General features: G+C 47.4%; 1 protein-coding gene across 1 annotated transcript in view; it reads right to left on the bottom strand.

The window, feature by feature from the left end:
• Positions 1-797: 797 nt before the first annotated feature.
• KCNJ6 (potassium inwardly rectifying channel subfamily J member 6) overlaps positions 798-22,576 on the bottom strand; it is a 263,546-nt gene continuing 241,767 nt past the window's right edge. The window contains exon 4 of the mRNA XM_027041614.2: positions 798-1,871. Coding sequence (XP_026897415.1) covers positions 1,546-1,871 — 326 coding nt within the window. The 3' untranslated portion in view covers positions 798-1,545. The remainder of the gene's footprint in view (positions 1,872-22,576) is intronic.

The raw sequence follows: 22,576 nt of genomic DNA, 5'->3' as shown, positions 1-22,576 counted from the left end.
AGGCTGCAGTTTTTTTGCTTGTTTTCTTCTGATTGGGAGACACTTTGGGTTTGATTTCCCGCCTGTGGCATGCTCTAGAGCGATTTCATAGTCACCTAGATTGTTGATTTAATCTTTGACCCTTGAACTCTGGTCATTTCAGAATAATAAAAGAAGACGAATAATAATAAATACAAATGCGAAAAATGCTGATGGATAAGCTAGAGGGGACAGGGAGAGAGCCGGATGGAGTCAAAGTGTGTGAGGTGAATGATTATAATACATGTCGCCCACTGCACGCCTTCATGAATGTCATGGCTTTAGACCCGAACCGTCTTCTGCTAAATTACCATGTCTGATTTTTTTAGGTCTATAGTTTCTCACAATTACAGAGTGGAACAGCTGGGGAATCCATGGGTTTGCAGGAGAAGAGTTTCCCAAACTCTTGTACTACAAAGGGTGACAGCTCATGTGAAAAGCATAAACACATCATTGCTGACATGCCAGAGAGTGTCGTCCCCCTGGAATATTCTCCCAGGCTAGTCAGTGAGGCTCCTGTTACTAAAAAAAAAAAAAAAAAGAAAAAAAAAAAAGAAAGAGACCTCAGTTTTGTAAACATTTCACAGTATCTCAGCATATTGGTGGTGGGTTTTGCCATGTACCAGACCGCCTAACTTCCCCCAGACCTATGGCTTATTAGATTCAGTGAGAGGATAAGCAAGGGAACAGTGAGGTACCCAAACACTACCAGTCTGGGACACAGAACAAAGGCCATGCACTAAGGGCCAGTAATCGATGGGACCAAAGAAATTATGGGACCAAAGAAATTCAGAAAGCAAAGACATCAGAACAGAAATGCCTGCTGTACATCGGGAATCTTTTTTTTTTTTTTTGCATCTTATTTCTAAAGTTATATATCTAAACCTACATTAATTATACATCTATGTACATTATTTGGAAGTTCTGTCCTACAGTACTTTTCGTACATGCTGTGTTTTATTACTGACTGCAAAAAGAAAAATAATTACATAAGGCATATATATGTACAGTGTTTTGTCTTTACCTGACCCGGGTCCTATAACTGCAATGCCTGTAGGGGGCAGGCACGTCGCCCTGCAGATGGAATTTACTGGAATCTATAAAACCGAGGGTTATACGCTATGTCTCACTGCATGAGGAAATAGGCACCAGAGACCTAACTTGTCCTATCCCAGGTGAAATCTCTGACACACTCTTTGAGTGATCTGCTATTGTCCAAGACATGCAGGTAAGTAGCTTAAGTCCCTAGGAGTCGGATGCGTGGTTTTTCGGGAAGAGAGCAAGCTGGGGCCGCGAGGGAGGGCGCTTGGCACCTTCACCAAATCTGTGTCTGCCTCGTCCATCTGCAAAACTGAGAGAGGGCAGGTAGATATTTTACACCTCGAAGACTCGCTTTCTGGCGATGTCAAAACTAAATGTAAATCCATACACAACCAAGGAAGAGAGACAAAAGAGAGAGAGCATGAGAGACGAGGAGGGGTTGTGCGGGGGTGGGGGGGGGGGAGGAGGAGCCGCCCAGCTAGGCGACTAGACTCTGGATTCGTTTTCTAGGTTTGCCACGTCACCATTCCTTTCTGTTTGCTCCTCGAGGTTCTTCTCCTCCTCTTCCGTCTCCGGGTCCGCGCGCTGGTTGAGTTTGCTGGACACGGACCAACTCAGGGGCAGCTCCGCCCGGCTGGCCAGCTCGGCCAGCTCTTTGGCACTGAGAGATGGGGTGCTGGTCTCGTAGGTCTCGTGGAAGCTGTTATAGTCAACCTCATAGAAGCCGTCTTCCAGCGTCAGGACAGGTGTGAAGCGGTAACCCCACAGGATCTCACTGGTGACGTAGGAGCTCCGGGCTTGGCACGTCATTCCTGCAAGGAAGGGGACGGACGGAGGCTTTAGTGAGTGCGGCCTTGCCCTCGGCAAGTGGGCCCAGCGGGCGGGCGGTGGTCGCGGCCCCGAGCTGCTCCGACTGCGGCCCGCACAGGGGCTCTAGGGCTTAGGACCAGAGTGTGATTCGTGCTGCAGACGGACGCTACTACCAGCGTGTGCGGTGGCGCTGCCGGGACTTCGCGGGGCGGGGAGGGGGGAGCGTCCTGGCTCACAGCCAGCCACGCGTGCCCGCGAGGCCGTGCACACGCACGGGAAGGCACGTGCGCACAGGTGCACAGTCACGTGTGCTCGTGCCCTGTCCGCTTGTCGCGCCGGGAGACCCCGGAGGCCGCGCGTCCGGCCTCCCGTGGCTTTCAGGGCTTCGCCTGAGCCCTACGGAGACGTGAGCCTCCCGGCCATCGACTTAGAGTGAAGTTTGGCTTATGGAACTACACCCGGGAGGTCCTCCAGCCGAACGTCATGGATCAGCGTTACTCTCCTCCCATCGTGCCGTGCAGGCCCCGACTGCCGCCCGAGGTGACGTTGGAAGGGATGCCCCCCACCCACCCCGACTCTGTACTTGCCCCGGGCCCAGTGAGGATAGTTATTCAGACTGTGCAATAACCATAATACTTTCAAGGCTTGTCCCTTCTTCTTAAAGATAAGAAACCTTTTCCTGGTTTGCACAGAAATGCCATCTGAGCGACTGCAGCCCAGGAGTCAGGAGCAGCCTTTTTTTTTTAACGTTTATTTATTTTTGAGAGACAGAGAGAGACAGAGCACGAGTGGGGAAGGAGCGGAGAGAGAGGGGGAGACACAGAATCCGAAGCGGGCTCCAGGCTCCCAGCTGTCAGCACACAGCCCGACGCGGGGCTCGAACCCATGAACCCTAAGATCGTGACCTGAGCCGAAGTAAGGTGCTTAACCGACAGAGCCACCCAGGCACCCCAGGAGCAGCTTTTTTAAAAATATGAAATGACAGAATGGGGGAAACTCCACCCATCCTCAGGGATGACTTCTCCATTGGCTAGGCAGGTCCGGGGCCTAGGGCCCACAACTGCTTTTTAGGGACCTATAAAAATTCTTTTAAAATCAGAAGAAAACAAGGAAATTTTAGGTAGAAGAAAACATTAAAATAGTCACCCGTACTCTAATAAGATTGTAAAATGTCATGTAATTAAAACTTAAAAAAAAAATGAATAAGGGGTCCTTCAAGGCCAAACTACCTGTGACGCACAAAAGTTGTCCCGTGGTCAGTGTTCATTCATTCCAGGAAACAGCCAGTCAGTCCACATGTCGTGCATTGAGACAGCCGATAAGGTGTATCAGGCAACTGCTTTGTGTCGAGTGCAGGGGGAGAGGGGAGAAGAGAATACGTGTGGGTGTTTCCACGGAGGATTCAGAGCTACAGGATGATTTCAGAGCATGGCACTTGCTCCGTGCGACTAGAAGAAGAAACCGGGGTGCCAGGGACTTACGTGATTTACCCCGCTCAGCTGTCAGGGCCCGAGTCAGCGCTGCCCTCACTCCAGCCCTGGGTTCTTCTCCTTAATCCCCAAACCGAATCCTACCCTTTGGCAGTGTCTGTCTGGCTAACCCACAAAAGCCCCCTTTTATGCCTCTAACACAAGTACTGCAGGACTTCTAGATATGGCAAAGAAAAGGGCGCTGTCTTGCTTTTTATTTCCCGACCAGTGCTTCTCGTCCGAACTGCCAACTCTTCGTGTGTGTTGGGGTGTGACGGGGGAAGACAGATGATGGCAGGGACATATGGGCTCAGAATGAGGAGTACACAGGAAGTCAAGGGGAAAAGGTGATAAAATAACCTCAGTAACTTTTTTTTTCCCCGTAAAGGAGGTACACGTTTATTGTGAAGTGATTAGAAGCCAGCGATGGTCAAATACCATAAAATCTGCCTAGGCTTTCCATTCTGGCTATATACGTAACCAAATGCAATGAGGAATAACATCTACCGTTACTAAAGTTAAAATCTAAATGGACCTTCAACATCTGTTGGAGCTGGCTGAAGAGAGAATCAGACACTTGGGATACAGGTATGAAGAAACAACAGCGGGTGCAGCCAAGAGGATGTCACCAGGAAGGCCGGCGGGGGGAGGGGAGGAACCCCTGAAAACCTTCTCCCCCATAAAAGCAATGAGAGCAGTGGCAAGCACGGACCAAACAAACTCTTCTAGAGCTCTGTAAATGAATTCCAGGGGAGCTTCCTTAGGAACAAAATAGCTGAACTTTAGTAAGAACCCTGAACGGTGTGGAATTTTAACTCCCCCTGCTCAGCTCCACGAGCCTCAAAAACCAACAGCCCCAAATCGTGGTGAAAACCAGCAGCCTAACAGCTAGCGGAGGTCAGAACACGGGTGGAGCTCTTTCAAAGCCCCGTTCTCAGAACTGTCATTACTTCATGTGTCTGGCGGTTCCCTAGAAAACCCCGCTTGCAAGGCTTGTCTTTGTGTGACCTGGCAGAGAGTTCACCCAATGCAGGCAGCCATTTACCTTGGGTCAGTTGTCAGAAACAGCCAGGCAGTTGTTTAATATTGCAGCTGCTTGGGGGGCAGTGATAACAGTTGGGGAAAACAACAAGCTAACCAAGAAACAAAAGGAAAAGCTGGAGAAAGATGTCCGTAAGGAACTTGGAAAAACTCTGACATATTCCTGAGAATCTAGAAGACCACATGCATGTCTAGAAGACCACAGTAGGACTGTGTACATGCCCAGGAAAGACCTGAGAAGGCCCTGAGCTCTTGTCTCTGGCTGACCTTGAGCCTCTGAGCAAGCAGGAAGTGAAGGTGAAGGCAAGGCTGTAAAGTTCCTACCTCAGTGTTGAAGGCCTGCCCCCTCCCCCCCCCCCCCCCCCCCCCGCCCACCATGCACACAGCACTCCTTAGCAGAGACTGGAGACTTACTGATTCCAAGCATTTAAGGAAACCTTTGTCCAGTCATTAGCTGATTACAAAGCTAACTGAGCAAAGATTTCAGGGGGCTACATACAAAACTATACAGACTTCCTGAATCTCATGCTAAGTCACTAAACAAACAGCAACAGCAACAAAAAACCCTGGAGAGGAGGGAGAATCTGATTTTTAGGGTTGCCACATTATATTATTTAAAATGCTGGCTTTAAAGATTTATGAGACCTATGAAGAAAAAAGGAAGTATGGCCCATGTATAGGAAGAAAGCAGTCCATTGAAACTGTCTTAGAAGCTGAGACATTGGACTCACCTGACTCGCTATTGCAAATAGCGAAAAAAACTAAAGGAAATTACGAGAATGATGTCTCACCAAATTGAAGATATCAATAAAGGAATACAAATCATATATAAAAAACAAATATACATTAAATTATATTAAATTCTAGGGCTGGAATGTATAATAGATGAATGAAAAATGCACTGGAGGTACTCAACAGCAGATTTGAACTGGCAGAAGAAAGAATCATGAGCTTGAAGACAGGTCAATTGTGATTGTCTCCAGTCTGAGGGACAGAAAGAGAGAAGAAAGAAGAAAACTGAGCTAAGCCTCAAGAGCTGTGTGGGACACCATCGATCATATCATATGCGTAATGGAAATCTCAGAAGGAGAGTAGAGAGAGAAAGGGGGAGAAGAAATACTTGACACGAGGGCTAAAAACATCTTAAATTTAATGGAAACCACTGGTCTACACTTACAAGAAGTTTATCAAACTCCAAGTAAGATTAACGCAAGAGATTCATACTCAGACACGTCAATAATCAAGCTGTTGAAACACAATGACAAAGAGAGAATCTTTTTTTATTACATTTTTTTTTAACATTTATTTATTTTTGGGACAGAGAGAGACAGAGCATGAACGGGGGAGGGTCAGAGAGAGAGGGAGACACAGAATCGGAAACAGGCTCCAGGCTCTGAGCTGTCAGCACAGAGCCCGACGCGGGGCTCGAACCCACGATCATGACCTGAGCCGAAGTCGGACGCTTAACCGACGGACTGAGCCACCCAGGCGCCCCGACAAAGAGAGAATCTTAAAAGCAGCAAGATATAGACGACGATCACACACAAGGGATGTACAACAATATCATCATCTGGTTTCTCGTCAGAAACCATGGAAGCCAGGAGGCAGTGAGAAGACACATTGCAAGCACTTAAAGACAAAGACTATATGTCAAGGACCCTACATCCACCAATTTTGTCTTTCACACAAGAAAGAGGAATTAAGACATTTCACGGTAAACAAAAACTGAACTGATTTCTGGTAGTCCTACTCCACGAGAGGTACTAAAGAGAGCCCTTCAGAATGAAATAAAAGGTCATTAGATAGTAACTCAAATCGAGAAATAAACAGCATTGATCAAGGCAACTACACAGGCAAATATAAATGTTTTTCTTCAGTATAATTTTTTGGTTACTCCATTTATATGGAGTAAATTGGTTACTCCATTTATATGGCAATTACACTATTTCATTCAATGGAAATGCCACAGTTTACTTATTCAATAAAGCAAAGTGATTCAAAGGTATGTGATGGGGCTTTTTGTTGAGGGAAATGTAAATACTGACTTGGTTTGTGGAAACTGTGTACTGTTAGGAGCTGAACTGTTCCCTTAAAATTTTCTATGTTGATGTACTAACCCCCAGTATTTCAGACTGTGACTGTTTTTAAAGATAGGGTGTTTAAAGAGATAATTCCATTAAAATGAAATCATTAGGATGGGTTCTAATCCAATATGATCAGAGTCTTTGTAAGAGTGGATCAGGACATAGATATGTACAGAGGAAAGACCACGTGAAGACACAGGAAGAAGGTGGTCATTGGCATGACAGAGAGGCCTCCACAGCAACCAACCCTACCTTGATCTTGGGCTTCCTGCCTCCAGAATTATGAGGCAATAAATTTATGTTATTTAAGCCTCCCAGTCTGTGTTACTTTGTTATGTACCTAGCAAACGAATAACTTATTGAATTCTATAGGGATAGTAAAATATGTTTTCATAGTACCATTTTAATGAGATTGTTTAATTTTTGTAATAAAAAGGTGAATAGGTGAGATTTAAATGGATGCTTTTCCTTTTTTTATTCATTTTGTGGTGTCCTAATTCATTTAAAAAGGGATAAAAATAATATTAATGTACTTATCCAATAGTACAATATTAAAAAGAGTTTTTAGTGTAAATTGATAATTTTCCTTTTTTGCAGAAAGATTCCTATTCTACACATTGCCATTGGTTCTAATCTATTCTTTAAAGATGTGATTTTCATTGAATTTAAAAAAGTAACAAAATACAACCAACTGGGTTAACATTGTAAGAAAGAGCTGCTACGGTTACATCAGTGCGTATGTATGTTGTGTTATTTTCCATATCAAGAAGACAGTCATGGAGTCCCCTGCATTAGGTGTTTAGTGAGTAAACATCTCTCTGGAAAAAGAGATGCTTCTTTTGGTGAAGAGCGAAACGTGAAAAAGCTGATCTCCAGTTCTGATCGCTCTCCACTCTCCGGGCATACTGACTCTCCCGCCATTGGCATTTGTGCTTTTATGCCTGTGTTCATCTCTTTGCCGTATCTTGAATATCCTTCTCCCAATGGGATCCTGCTCATCTTTCAAGAGCTAATTTATCATCTTCTTTCTGGAGCACTCTGTGACTGACCAGTCTCTAGCTGAAACTATAGAGCCCAGGGTGCCATAACACTCCAGTGATACCCTCTCATGGTCCTTATCCCACTGTTTGCAGTTGTCTCTAAGTGTCCGTTTCCCTTGTTGAATTGGGATCACACTGGGGCTGGTAGGTCTTGTTTATTTCCATGTTCCTAGCATTTAGCACAGCGCTTCAACATTGTAGTTTCCCAAACACTACTCGTTGTCAAGTCAAAAGACTTGACTTAGGAAAACTATAGAGAAGCAGTTTAATTAACATTGTTGGTTGGTAATGTCTCAGATCCGTTATTCAGGAAAAAGATGGCTTGTGAGTCCTTTTTTTTTAATTTAAATTCAAGGGGTGCCTGGGTGCCTCAGTTAGTTGAGCATTTGACTTCGGCTCAGGTCATGATCTCATGGTTCATGGGTTCGAGCCCCACATTGGGCTCTGCGCTGACAGCTCAGAGCCTGGAGCCTGCTTCAGATTCTGTGTCTCCTTCTGTCTCTGCCCCTCCTCCACTCACACTCTCTCTGTTGCAAATATAATAAATAAACATCAGAAACATAAAAAAAAATTAAATTCAAGTAGTTAACATGCAGTGTAGTCTGGCTTCAGGAGTAGAACCATATAACACCCGGTGCTCATCTTGAAAAGTGTCCTTTTTAATTCCCACCCCCCATTTAACCCCTCCCCCCACCCAACTCCTCTCCAGCAGCCCTCGGTTTGTTCTCTGTATCTAAGAGTCTCTTATGGTTTGTCTCCCTCTGTTTTTATCTTCTTTTTCCTTCCTTTCCCTGTGTTCTCTGTTGAGATTCAAAGGGGCACATGCACCCCAATGTTTATAGCAGCACTATCAACAACAGCCAAATGATAGAAAGAGCCTAAATGTCCATCAACAGATGAATGGGTAAAGAAGATGTGTATATATACAATGGAATGCTACTCATTGATGAAAAACAATGAAATCTTTCCATTTGCAACAATGTGGATAGAGCTAGAGGGTATTATGCTAAGTGAAATAAGTCAGTCGGAGAAAGACAAGTATCATATGATTTCATTCATGTGTGGAATTTGGCTTGAGTCCTTAGGAAGGAAAGTGGGAGGTTTCTGTTTCCAGTGTTATCCCGGACTATCTATGAAGGACCCACGGCTAAAATATAAACTAGGTGCTGGAAAATTACAAAATCCATGCATTTTTTAAACGTTTATTTATTTTTGAGACAGAGAGAGAGGGAGAGAGAGCATGAACAGGGGAGGGTCAGAGAAAGAGGGAGACACAGAATCTGAAACAGGCTCCAGGCTCTGAGCTGTCAGCACAGAGCCAGATGCGGGGCTCGAACCCACGGACCGCGAGATCATGACCTGAGCCGAAGTCGGATGCTTAACCGACTGAGCCACCCAGGCGCCCCCCAAATCCATATTTTTAATAAAAAATAAGTTCACTTAAAAAAGTAAGGGATAGGACTTCTGGTTCTGGTGAAGACAGAATTAAGTACAGCTTTTCTCTCCTGCTGATTACAAACAACTAACTTCTCTAGACAAAATCTTCAGCCTAAAGACTCCAGAAAGTCTAACTAGTGGGAAGATGGGAAAAGGGTACCAAACGTGAAGATCAACTTGTTTGGGGGTAAATTTCTTGTTTTTCTCTTTCTTTTCTTCCTTTTTCATCATCTGGCTTTAACCAGATGAGTGTTTCCAGCATAGAAGTCGGCAGCAGGTGCTGACAACAAAATCTCGGGGAGAAACCTTGTCCTTCCGACCACAGCACTGGGACAAGGTGCCCCTCTGAGCCAGAGGATGAGAGTGGGGGGGGTCCCCGCTAGGTTCGTCCTCTCCTCACCCAGCCCTCAGTGTTGCCCCATCGGGAACTTCTCTGTGTGCTGTATGTCACAGGCACTGAAAGCCTGGAGAAAATCTGGCCAGAGGATGGGAAAAGGGGACTGTGGACAAAGAGTTTGTGGTTGTGTTTTTCTCATTTCTCACTGCTTTACCCTGACAGTGACCCGAGTCTGTGAGACCATGCGGGGCACAAGTGGCTAGAATTCAGAGAAAAATCCTGTCTTGCTAGACAGAAGATCGAGCAGCGGGTGTCTGGGAGCGGAAAACGGTGGGGAATCCTACAGAGGATAGAGCTGGGGACGAGAATCCTGTGAATGAATTCCGTGCATGAGTTGATACAAGTCTGGAGCTTTGCATGCACGGGACAGAAAACAAAAAAAAAAGATGAATTTTAAAAATGACCACGTCTTTCATAATATACCATCACATTTCTAAATAGCTTCTGTCAAACAAGAAACCCTACTGAAATTCAATGATACTTGGAACTGAATGATATCAAAAGTCTAAATGTCATAATTATAGGATACATGGAAAGCGAGAAAAACGTATAGGTCTAAATGCTTCTGTTAGAAAAGAAGAAAGTCTGGGGCGCCTGGGTGGCTCAGTCGGTGAAACGTCCGACTTCGGCTCAGGTCACGATCTCGCTGCTTGTGGGTTCAAGCCCCATGTCGGGCTGTGTGCTGACAGCTTGGAGCCTGGAGCCTGCTTTGGATTCTGTGTCTTTCTCTCTGTCCCTCCCTGTCTTGTGCTCACTCTCTCACTCTCAAAAATAAATAAACATAAAAAAAATCTTTAAAAAGAAGAAAAGAAAGAAAATCCGAAAACTAACATGCAGAATATCCATCTTAAGAAAGTAGGAGAGACCAACAGGGCATACAGAAGTTGAATCGCTATGTTGCACACCTGGAACAGTGTGTGTCAGCCCTGCTCAGTGGAAAAAAAATTAGCAGCAGCAGCAGCAGCAACAACAACAACAGGATGAACCCATGGCAAATAGGCAATAAAGGTCAGTGTGCAAATTACTAAAATAGACAACAAACGAAAAATAGGATGGATAAAGGCAAGAATTGGTTGTTTGAAAAGTCTAATAAAATGGAAACGCATCTGGTAAGCTTGGTCCAAAGTACATCCCTGGGGAATCTGTCCTCACAGTCTCAAAAGAAATGAGGGGACGTTGAGTGCTGCAGATTGTCACTGCGAGATGGCATGAGGCAAAGTGGGACTCGGGGAGGAAGAGGTCTTCTCGAGTGTTCTCAGGTCCAGGCATGCCTTCGACTTTATGCTGGGGGAGGCTGCTTGGTTTTCGTAGCAGCGTGGTATGGTCTAAGTTATTTCCCCAAAGCCCCAAGCCGTGCGCGCGCACGTGTGTGTGTGTATCTTTTAAATATTATTTCCGTTCATAATTTCATAATTTCTCCTCTGAGAACTTCTCTGTTTGGATCTCTGGTTAATCTTCCAAGAGTTTAACCTGCAGGGAAGTGATTAGAACTAGCTCCTCTTTTTGGTGGCCATTTCATTCTTTGAGTAAGACTATGTAAGAGCAAGGATGGGGGTGGGGGGCGTGTAACGGCGGTGGGCACAAAGCCCAGTCCATCTAGAAGCCAGGAAACCTAACTGCGGCACCGCTAAGGAATCTGTCATAGCGGCTGAGCAGGCAGAGGGTCAGGCCTGCAAGACGAGGGTTTAACAGGCAAAGCTCTATTTTTAGATTCACAGCAGCAAATTATGATGGGAAATGTTTTGAGCAGAATACCAATATGATGAAAGCCATCCTCAAGAGAGAGCCCGCTGGCTAAAGCCAGAGGGATTCACTCTGTAGACAGATAATACATCAAAACCGCCTGGAGAATATGATGCCAATAAAATGAAATGGATATAAACCGCCATCACCATTTTGAATACTGTAAAATTAACCAATATGGACCATCAGTATTCAGAGACAAAGAATTGACTGTAGGGGCTTTGCCTTCTTATTTCAAATGCTGGGCTAAACGATGTGATGTTTCTCTTTACTCCTCGCTATTCTCGGTAAGGACTGCACTGAATTAGCACAGTAATGAAGTGTTCCGCACTTTTAAGTGTTTGTGTGGGAGAAGAACGTTGGTGATTTACCAAGCGCGATGTCAAAAAGAAACAGTATAGTGTAATCTCTGCCATAGCATGATAATAACTTTCATTCAGTAGGTTCAGCCAACTGCTGATTATTTAAATAACAGAGCCCTGCCTTCCACTCAGGTTACAAGGCCCTTCCATAAACAGTTGTACTTCTTCTGTTACCCAAATATTGGGGGGCCACTGAGGTTCACCTGCAGCCATGCAAAAATAAATGGAGATGTGCATTTTCTTAATGTCTAAAAAAAAAAGACATTCTATGTGTGTACTCCTAACTTTGCTCTCGCCAAAGTAGTTGACAAAATTAACAAGTTTTGAGTTAAATACGAAATGTTATTGACTGTTTATTTTCTGCCAGGCACAAAACACTTTGTGTGCATCAACCGTCTAGTCCTCTCAGCAGCTTTCTTACAGGGAGGCTGTTAGGATTTCTACCTTCATGTGGTCAAACTAAAGCAAAGAAAGTTTAAGTACCTTTCCTGGATAACACAGTTTATGGACTGAATTGTGCGCCCCTAAAATTCACATGTTGAATGGGACTGTATTTGGAAACAGCACGTTAGGGAGGTAATTGAGGTTAAACCAAGTCATAAGGGTGGGGCCCTAATTCAATAGGATTGGTGTCTTTGTAAGAGGAAGAGATACCAGAGAGCTTTCTCTCCTGCATGCACACACGAAAAAGGCCATGTTGGGATGTCATGAGAAGGAGGCCATCTACAAGCCAGGAAGAAAGACCCTCTTAAGACTTCCTCCTTTGACTGAATAAAACTCACTTTCCTTTCAAAGTCATCGGAGTCTTCTGGAAGGAAGGAGGGTGATGGTAACAGACTCATAAGATCTGAATAAAGCACCTTTAAAAAAAAAGAAACAACCCACAAGGTGCTGTTTGTCCTTTTGACACTATCAACCACAAACCTGTAAGGGAAAATTAAAAATTTCTTTGCAGAGTGTCTGGGTGGCTCAGTCGGTTGAGCATCTGACTTCGGGTCAGGTCGTGATCTCATGGTTCATGAGTTCGAGCCCCTGGTCGGGCTCTATGCTGACAGCTTGGGGCTGCCTGGAGGCTGCTTTGGATTCGGTGTCTCCCTCTCTCTCTGCCCCTCCCCAACTCGTGCTCTGTCTCTCTGTCTCTCTGTCTCTGTCTCAAAAATAAATTAACAGTGAAAAATTAAGAAAAAAATTCTTTGCACTTCTTTTCAATCTTGGAATATTCCACCTAGGTAGTGTGATCAAGGTCCTGTGTTCAAACGTCGCTTGAATTTGTTTTTTTCTACGTGGCCTGTCATCTATTTCATGTCTAGTTAGGTTCATTTGCTTCTACTTGTATTTCCTTTTAGGATTTGCTTTTGTGATCCTTTTAAGAAAACTGTAAATCATTTAAATGAGGTGCACTGGTCAGTGGCCCAGGGCCTGGCCCAGAGCGTGTGCTATGACTGTGCTGTGCGTGTGTGTTAGTGTGTATGAACATGCGTTTTTGTGCTTGTGTGAGCTTCCCTCGTGTGTGTGCAAGTGTGTGTGTTCTCGAGTGTGTATGCGGGAGCGTGTGCGGACGGTGTGGAGGCGTTGGCAGGACCTTGGGGAGAGGCACACGGTAGCTTCTAATCCAGGAGCCTGGTGGACACTTGGACCCTCGCAGCGAGAGCACGTGATACCCCAAAAACCTTGTGGGGAGAGCAAGGAGGCAGGATGTACTTAGGTTACACCCCCTCACTGATGCCAAAATGATGTATAAACCACCCCGATTCAGATGGCTCTTATGGTTCGAGAGGGGAACTTCCTGAGTGACAGTTTAGATCTGAATGAACCACATGGCAAGCTGGAAGTGACCAAGTTACCTTTAATTGGCAAATATAAGCTTTTATATTCTACCAGGAAACAGGGAGCTTAAGAGCAGTGTAGTTAATTTCAGTCACAGGGAAACAAAGTCAATTCTATTTCTACTCATCTGAGCGTGGAGTCTATAAATTACAATCTCTCCTTGGACACCGTTTTTCAAAAGTTGCCTTAAAATTCTAAGCGCTTATCCTTCCCAAATAAAACAAACAATGACACGTATAATTAAAATGACTTCATCTTGGAGCGAAAAAGCAGAGTCCGTGATCCGTGAGTGCCCTCCAGAGAGTTTATGAAGCTCACGTGGTTCTCTTACTCTTTGCATAGTTGAACATAAACATCTTATTTCAGCTGACTTTAAGATTCTAGTAAAAAACCCAGGCCTTTACGTTTTGAGTTTGATAATTAGAACAATATAGAGTTGGTCGGGGGAAAACTCAGTTTTAGTAAGAGACTTAGGAACTTAAAAAAAAATTTTTTTTTAACATTTACTTATTTTTGAGAGAGACAGAGAGACAGAACGTGAGCAGGGGAGGGGCAGAGAGAGAGAGAGAGGGAGACCCAGCATCAGAAGCAGGCTCCAGGCTCCGAGCCGTCGGCACAGAGCCCGACGCGGGGCTTGAACTCACGAACCGCCAGATCACAACCTGAACCGAAGTTGGACGCTTAACCGATTGAGCCACCCTTGGAACTTTTTTTTTTTAAGTTAATTTATTTTGAGAGAGAGAATGTGAGTGGGGAAGGGGCAGAGAGAGAGGGAGAGGGAGAACCCCAAGCAGACTCCACGCTCAGTGCAGAGCCCGAAGTGGGGCTTGATCCCATGACTGTGAGATTACGACCTGGCCTGAGCTGAAATCGAGAGTTGGATGCTTACCTGACTGAGCCACCCAGGCGCCCTGAGACTTAGGATCTTTTTGTTGGGTAAAGGGAGTCCAGATGGGCCATTTTGATGGATCTCTGGGCCCTTGTCTGGCACATTAGTTCACTAGTGCTAAAGGTAAGTTTGTGTTGCCGGAAAGATTAAAACTTATACGAGCCACTGACTACATTCTTGCCGGGGCAACCGAGACTTAACGCTAATTGAGGCAAATCCTGGCCGATGATCTCATCCTACTTACCGGCGCTTCCAAAACCAAAGCCTCAGGTAGAGCCGCTTCGGTCACAGGCGACCAGCTGGCTGTTAGGTCCTCTAAGGACGCAGTGGTCCTGCAGCTCTCGTGACCTGCAAGCTCACTGGACTGGCTCTGCTGCTGACCCTGCTGGCCGTGTCCTCCTTCTGAGCCCCCCTGGCCTCCCAGTCCTCTCTCTGGGCTCCGAGGTCCGCTGTCTACATTCTCTCCTTGGATGATCTCGTTCGCTCATGTGACTTTACGAGCTGCTGACCCTCTAACCTCCAGCCCAAACCCCATGCCTGATGCTCCAGACCCCTGCATTCACCTGCCCACTGGGCATCTCCCCTTTGGGTGTCTCATCCAATGCCCCTGACTGAACACGTGCCACCTGCCTCACCTTTTCCTCCAAACCTGCCTCTCAGCCCAGATTCCCAATTCCAGTCAATGGTGCTGCTGACATGCAATCGCTTGACGCATATGGTCGGTTCCGCCTCTGAAATGCACCTTGGATCTCGGCTTCCTTCTCTTCCCGTTGCTAGCACCATCGCCACCACCTTGGCCCACGCCACCCTCATCTCTGGAAGCGGCTCCTGCCTTCAGCTCGTCTTCTCCTGACGCTAGGGTGACCTTGGAACACAGCAGATCTGATGCTATCTGTCTGGCTTAGAGCCTTTCGGTGACATCCCGTTGCCGCGAAAACAAGGTCCAAAGTTCTCACGCGGTCTCTCCGGGTCTCTGCTCCCCTGCCTGACTTGTATATTTCCCTTAGGGGCCATGTAGCCCCCTCCAGCAGGCCTTTCCTGAGTTAGGTCTCTGTCACACCTGCCCATCACACCCCACCGTCCCCTGTGAGACTTCTTGCTGACAGAACATAAATGTCACGACGAGCAGGGACTGTGCCTCGCTTGTGTTTCTGGAGCTGGGCACAATGTGGGATACGATAGCTGCTCAATAAAGACCTGGCGGACTAAAGAAATAAGAGGGAATTACAAAGCATCACCAATATTTCTTACATGAGCACTCTTACAATGACGCGAATCCACTTGGAGAGAGAATGCCCTCAACTGGGAAGAAAACGTAATGGGTGGTTGAGGCTAAGACAAACAGCCCAGGGAGAGCCCCAGCTTAAAGACCGTGGGGCTGGCTGGCTGGGGAGGCTCCTGGACTAAGATGCCCTTGGCTGTCTGTGCCCCAAAGAAGAGGCAGGAGCACACTTCAGGTTAGTGGGACGCACCATGTGTCTCGAAGCCTCCGCGTGTCACTGGCACACAAGCTGTGGACTAAGGTGATCCCATTTAGAACGGACACTTCCGGAAGTTTGGCATCCTGTGGATGCTCCTGGCCTCAGGTCACTTAGGTCTCGAGACCACTCTTTGCCACCGATGTGCATCTGGCCAGCTGTCCGGGCGGGTGAAAGTGAACGGAAGGGTGTCTGTGAGGGCAGCGCAGTGACTCAGGGGAGACCGTTGGCTGACGTGCATTTGACTGGGCAAGTATACAACAAGGCCATCAACACCTATTGACACAATCTTCAGCGGGGCGCCTGGGTGGCTCCGTCAGTTAAGCATCTGACTCTTGGTTTCCGCTCAAGTCACGATCTCACGGTTTCATGAGTTCAAGCCCCGCATTGGGTTCTCTACTGAGCCTGGAGCCTGCTTGGGATTCTCTCTCTCCCTCTCTCTCTGCCCCTTCCCTGCTCGTACTGTCTCTCTCCAAATAAATAAATAAACTTAAAAAAAAAACAAACCCGACGCAATCTTTAGTTCCCAAGCTGAGATTTGTCTCTGCCTCTAAGACACGTGTGTGCAACGTGGTCTTTTTTAGTGACTGGATGGCTCACGTGTGGGAAGGGAAGGAGAACAAAATCCCTCCTCCTGACTTTCCTTCGGGCTTGTGACTCTGACATTGCAGAAGCTGGGGGGATACTGGAAAAGTACCTGAAGATTAACTAGAGCTTAGGCCTGGCCTAGAGGTCGTTCACTTTTGTTGCCTTGTCATCACCGTCTGTGTCCTCACCGTGTCGTATTAACTTTGTGCCTGCAGGGCCACGCTTACTCAGTCTGTGGAGGGCTCTACCTCCCACGTCCTCAGAGGACCCGTTTGTACCCTGCCTTGTTCTGGTCTGTTAGAAGGAAATGCCTGGGGAGAGGAGAAGAGCCTATAACCTCACTTAAACAGGGATTGAAACCAAACACGCAAGTCATGGAGAAAGATGTGTGGCTCGTATGGAGTGTTTGAAAGTGAAGAGGGTGAATCCTAAGGGTTCTCCTAACAAAAGAAAGATCCCCCACCCTTTTCCCTTTCTTCTTCTCGTTCTCCTTCTCCTTCTGTCCCTGTGAGAGGACGGATGTTAACAGAACGCACTGCGGTAAGCGCCCCACGATACGCGAACGTCCCCTCAAACTCACGTCCCCCGATATGCGAACGTCCCCTCAAACTGACACAGTCCCGCATGTCAGTCACATCTCAGTAAAACTGGAAAAACAAGGAAACGCCCTGAGCCTGTTTGAAATTCTTCCTAAAGTTGACAGCTTGCCTGCACAACAGTAACCAAACTCCCCGCCCTCCCTCTTGTCCGCATATTTCCGGAAAGATTCCGAAGTGTCCTTCCCCCAGGAGAGAACTGATGGATGGAAGAAGGGGCAGGGGTGAGAACCTGCCACGGCTAGAAAACAGGTAATTTTTCTTTTGAAAAACGGACTTTAATGGGGTTTTAACCAAAAGCAATGGACTTTTATTTATTTTTTTATGTTTGATTATTTTTTAACAAAGTAATCTCTATGCCCTGACGCGGGGCTCGAACCCATGGCACCGAGATCAAGAGTCGCAGGCTCCACCGACTGAGCCAGCCAGGCGCCCCAGCAGTCGACTTCTGAAAGCAAACGAGATCTTTATAGACCGATTCACGAACCCAGCGCCAGGAAGGCAATATGATAGAGGCAATGTGTTTAAAAGCAAAGACATCTTAGGAGGCTGTTTAGTCAATGTGGTCTGAAGTTGAAAGTTTGGGCAAGTTCCGGAAAAGCGTAGTTTGCATCCTGGGGGTTCATAGAGGTTTGGACGTTGGCGACGTTGAATCCGTTGAACCACGTGCCACAAGTAAGCTTTTGTCCGAAGATTCTGGGGCATCGCTGCCTAGGCTACCCTGGGATTGAGCCAACGTGGATCGCCGTCCCTCCTCTGGCCGCAGCTTCCAGGCTCGAAAACGTTACGTGCGAGGCACTTAGGGGTCTTTCCTAGAGGTCCTTCCTACATCTGATCCTTTTTTACTGTGACAAATGCCTCAAGATGTCCGGGAATCTAGCAATGGCTGCAGCCTTCCTTGTGATCTGTTGGAATGTCTTCATTCTTCAATAACCATGAATGGTTAATGAGATCACGGCAAATTCTACTTACGGCTCTGTGAACCTGCGTCTTTTCTTCAAATTTGGAATCTCTCCTGACCTGTCAAAAATGTACTTGGGTGTGGAGAGGGTGAGGCGAGTCTTCCGAATGAGCACAGCCTTGTAAACACATGTGTAATACCTTTAGCAGTGAGAGCCTGCTTTAGTCCAAGTCTGGTCTTGAAGTACTGATTTCAAGTAAATATACCACCTAATCTCTATGTTCCTCATTCCAGTCCATTTAGGGGTGAAAAATGTAGCCCAGGAGGGACCGATGTGTCAGATACGGGGTTTGGATGTTTAATGAGAATCAAATATCCCCAAGGAACAAATGAGAGCTTGGTTTGGCAAAATAAATTCTCGCCTTTTGAAAAAATCTTTTTTAATGTTTATTTATTTTTGAGAGAGACAGAGACAGAGCATGAGGGGGGGAGGGGTAGAGAGAGAGGGAGACACAGAATCCGAAGCAGGCTCCAGGCTCCGAGCTGTCAGTGCAGAGCCCGACGCGGGGCTCGAACCCACGAACTGTGAGCTCATGACCTGAGCCGAAGTCGGACGCTTAACCGACTGAGCCCCCCAGGCGCCCCAAGATAAATCCTCGTCTTGATTCATCCTTCTGCTCACAGATCACCAGCCGGTGTCCAAATTCTGGCCTGTTAGTTTCCAGGGGGAGTGACAGGAATACCCCCTCGTCAGTTTGTATTCACACCTGCGGGCTGGTTTTCTCCCCGGCCGATACCATATTCTTACAGCTTCATCATTTACTCGGCCCTGCCTTTTAAGGCAAGGAGGCACCGAAGAAAAAGACACAGTGTTCCTCCCTGGGCTAATCTCTGCCATCTCGTTTTACTGTCCCTCCCGGAGGGAGGCCGGTATGTTCCAGCCTGCGTGCCGGGGATGTTCAGCAGCGTTCCTGAGACGAGGAACAGCGGGTACTGGGATTCTGGGTCACGGCATGTTGGCAATCCACTTAGACTAGTCATAACAGCGGGGGCCTGCACAGGAGTGGCCTGGGTTGTGTGCGTGGATCGGATGAAGGGGACGGACAGAATCCGTCATCTGTGCCGGTGGGAGGGAGACGAGCCATCTCTTGGGTGGAATAATTCTTGAGTATCTAGCACCGTGCAGAGTACGTAACACATGCCCAGTCAATGACACCATTTATGAAGCACAGAATATCACAGGTATCTTTGTTGTAGCCTTAGGGGAGCTGGAGTGGTTCCTGCATGTCAGTTCATTTCTTCGGATGCTGTGAGCCTTTGGGTCTTTCTGAAAGTGTGCTATTACATGTGAAGAACTGGGGGCACCTGGGTGGCTCAGTCGGTCAAGCGTCCAACTTCGGCTCAGGTCCTGATCTCGCGGTTTGTGGGTTCGAACCCCACATCGGGCTCTGTGCTGACTGCTCGGAGCCTGGAGCCCGCTTCGGATTCTGGGTCTCTCTCTCTGCCTTCCTCTGCTCATGCTCTCTGTCTCTCTCTTAAAAATACATAATAAACATTTAAAAAATTTAAAAAAATGTAACGACCTGGCTGAGGGGTCTGTGTGTGGGGGGGAGCAGGGGAGCAATACTTCGTGACTCTTTCAGAAAGAGCTTTGTTCTGAGTTAAAGTATTAACCATATCTTTTATCTTCTGTGTTCCTGTGTTTTGACATCTGGGGACTTGCTGGCCCTGGAGGGACTACCCTTCCCCAGGTTAGCCGATCCCCTCAGATAGACGGTAGACTGCCCGACTATGGGTGCGATTTTCAAACACAAGCCAACCGACCTGGAGCCCACACCCCAGCCACACTGGGGCTCTCACATTCACCTGCCCTCATCACCCTGGAGACAGCTCCTATGCCCGGTGTCCATGGAAGTCATTCCAGTTACCCTGTCTTGCTCCTTCCTTCCCACAGCAACTACTATAAAAGTTGTAGCTGTAGTCCCCTCCAGCCCCCCACCTCCTGCCCAACCCTGGTGCTTGTCCTGTGCTCCTGCCCGAGGTGCTATGCCCCGTCCTCTTGAGATCTGTGAGTAACAAACTGTCTTTGCAGTGACAGCTGTCTCCTGACCTGTTGGCCTTCCTGAACCTCAAATTTTCTACTGGGGCACTGTGTTTTAAAACAGTTAACGTGGGGGCGCCTGGGTGGCTCAGTCAGTTAAGCGTACGACTTTGGCTCAGGTCGTGAGTTCAAGCCCCGCGCTGGGCTCTGTGCTGACAGCTCGGAGCCTGGACCCTGCTTCAGATTCTGTGTCTCCCTCTCTCTCTGCCCCTCCCCCCTCACACTCTGGCTCTCTCTCTCTCTCTCTCACTCAAAAATAAACATTAAAAAAATAATAAAACAGTTAACACTGGGGCACCTGGGTGGCTCAGTCGGTTAAGTGTCCAACTTTTGATTTTGGCTCGGATCACGATCTCACGGTTCGTGAGTTCAAGCCCCGCGTGGGGCTCTGCACTAAAAAGCACGGGGCCTGCTTGGGAGCCTGTCTCTATTTCTGCCCGTCTCCTGCCCCTCGAAATAAATAAAAATAAACTTGAACGAAGCAAAAACAGTTACCGCCTGGTTGACAGAGAGAGCGGCGTCCGTGGCTTGGTTTACATGAACGTAGTGGGAGGAGGTGAAGCGTATCTCCTGCAGAGGGTGTTTCCTGAACCTCACGTGGAGACCCGCAGTGTGGGACAGTACCCTATGTCGGATGTCACGTGTGTAGGTGACATGTGACTGTCACATGTCGCATGTAGCCTGTGACTGTCGCGAGGCTGCCGGGAGGTCCTTCTGGCCCGGAATAGCCAAGGACGGGCTGGGCGGCTGCTGCCACAGACCCTCCTCAGGTGGTCCTGGGGGGACGTCAGGCCGAAATGGAGCCTGGAGGCGTGGTACCTTCTAACATATCCCCTGCCTTTCTCAAACCTTCCCACAAGAATTAAAGTGCCCCCCCCGCGGGGCTAAGACTTGGGGTTGAAGGCCAGGAAGGGGCTTCGCCTGTGTGGGTGGGCGCTGGAAATGCCGAGGCCTGGCAGCTCTGTCTGCCCAGAGCAGGCCCTCCTCGCTGAGACCTCCCTGAGCGGCTGGCTGCTGGGTGAGCCCTTGGAGTGCTCCTCGGGGGAGCAGGGGGGAGGCCACCCGCCTCCGAGACCCGGCCTCTCCTCTGGGAGACGCTGGTGGAGCACACCGTGGCCATCGATACTGGAGTTGCTAACCCTGCCAACTGGTCCATGGTCTCTGGGCAGGGCCTTCTTGCTAATATTTAGATTGGGGCACAAAATTGGGGATCGTTCCTCTTCCTTTCTGGATAATTTCACTTCAGTCTTTCAGCGTTTTCCCCTAACCAGATTGTCAATAGGTGCACTTTTCAAATGACTTCTCTTGGAGCAGAGGGTCCTGATTTCACCGGGCTGCTTCCCAGGCCACGGATGCCATGGGACCTTTCTCGTCCCAACAAGATGATGAAAATCAACCTTCTTCCCTATTTCCTGTTATTTCCCAGGGTTGATCCTTCTTTCTGTCTTCCTTTTTAAACAATTTTTAATGTTTCTTTGTTTTTGAGAGAGAGACAGAGAGGCAGAGTGCGAGTGGGGGAAGGACAGAGAGCGAGGGAGACACAGAATCTGAAGCAGGCTCCAGGCTCTGAGCTGTCAGCACAGAGCCCGACGCGGGGCTTGAACTCATGAACCTCGAGATCATAACCTGAGCTGAAGCCGGGTGCTTAACTGACTGAGCCACCCAGGCGCCCAAGAGTTGGTCATTTCTAGAGTCACATCATATACTGGATTCATTACCTTGGGTTCTTAAAGTTTAATTTTGTTAAAACTGGTCACTTATGAAAGGAAGTTTGTACATCACTGTGTTTCTCCTTTTCCTTCCCTTGACTTACATTTCATTTTTGCAGGTTATCCATGACCCGTTATGGAAGAAATATGAGAAGTTTGATGCAGGGAATCTTAGCATTGAGATTTCTAAGAGGAAGATGTGATGCCTTTTCCCCCTCTGGCAGTCACCTCCAATTTCCACTCGTTGTTTATACTGTTTAACAGACTCAGAATTCATTGCAATTACATACTTCTCAATAGACATTACTACTGAGACATTGAAGGAGATGTAAAGAGGAATTTTTTTTTTTTTTTTGGAAGTTGCAAAAGTCCTCCACGGCAATCCCATGGCAAAATCAGTTGGAGATTAGGATTTTTGTAGTGGGAGGTGGTGGGCATGACAGGAACCTGTTGTCACAGGCTATCTGCGACAGCCACAGAGATGTGGCCGTAAATTCCTGATTGCCTTTGGTTGACCAGCTGTCTCTTGCTGACGTTTCTGAAGGGACTGTTTCCAAATGGACCGGCCTGGGTTCCGGTTTAGCCACGTTTATTTCCTATATGTTTATTCTACATCACTATAGGTGACAGCGTGGCATGAACCTGATTCACTGAGTGTTCTCTCTATGTGGTAGGGACCTGCCCCTACCAAGAGCTTCATGAATAAGAAGTCATTTGAGGAGTTTTCAGGAAACAGAAAGACCCTGATCTGTGTGGGGGAAAGAGCTGTGGTGTCACAGCGTTGGGGTACAGTGAGGGTAGACACGGGGAGAGCAGGCCTTCCTCATAGTCTGGGTGGGGGTCAGTGGCAGGTGGATCGCAAAGGTCACAAGAGGGAGAGACTGGATGGACTCAAGAGATAGTTAGGAGCAGAAATGGGCCAAGCTTGACACTGGGTCAGAGATGGTGTTAGAGAAGAAGCAGGCATCTGGATCTCTTCTAGGTTTCTGGATCGAGCACCTGAATATTGGTGCTATGCACCGGCCTGTGGACTCCAGGGAGAGGA

Source organism: Acinonyx jubatus, chromosome C2 (assembly GCF_027475565.1).
Source record: "Acinonyx jubatus isolate Ajub_Pintada_27869175 chromosome C2, VMU_Ajub_asm_v1.0, whole genome shotgun sequence".
NCBI classification, from domain to species: Eukaryota; Metazoa; Chordata; class Mammalia; order Carnivora; family Felidae; genus Acinonyx; species Acinonyx jubatus.
This window is presented reverse-complemented; position numbering and strand designations above follow the sequence as displayed.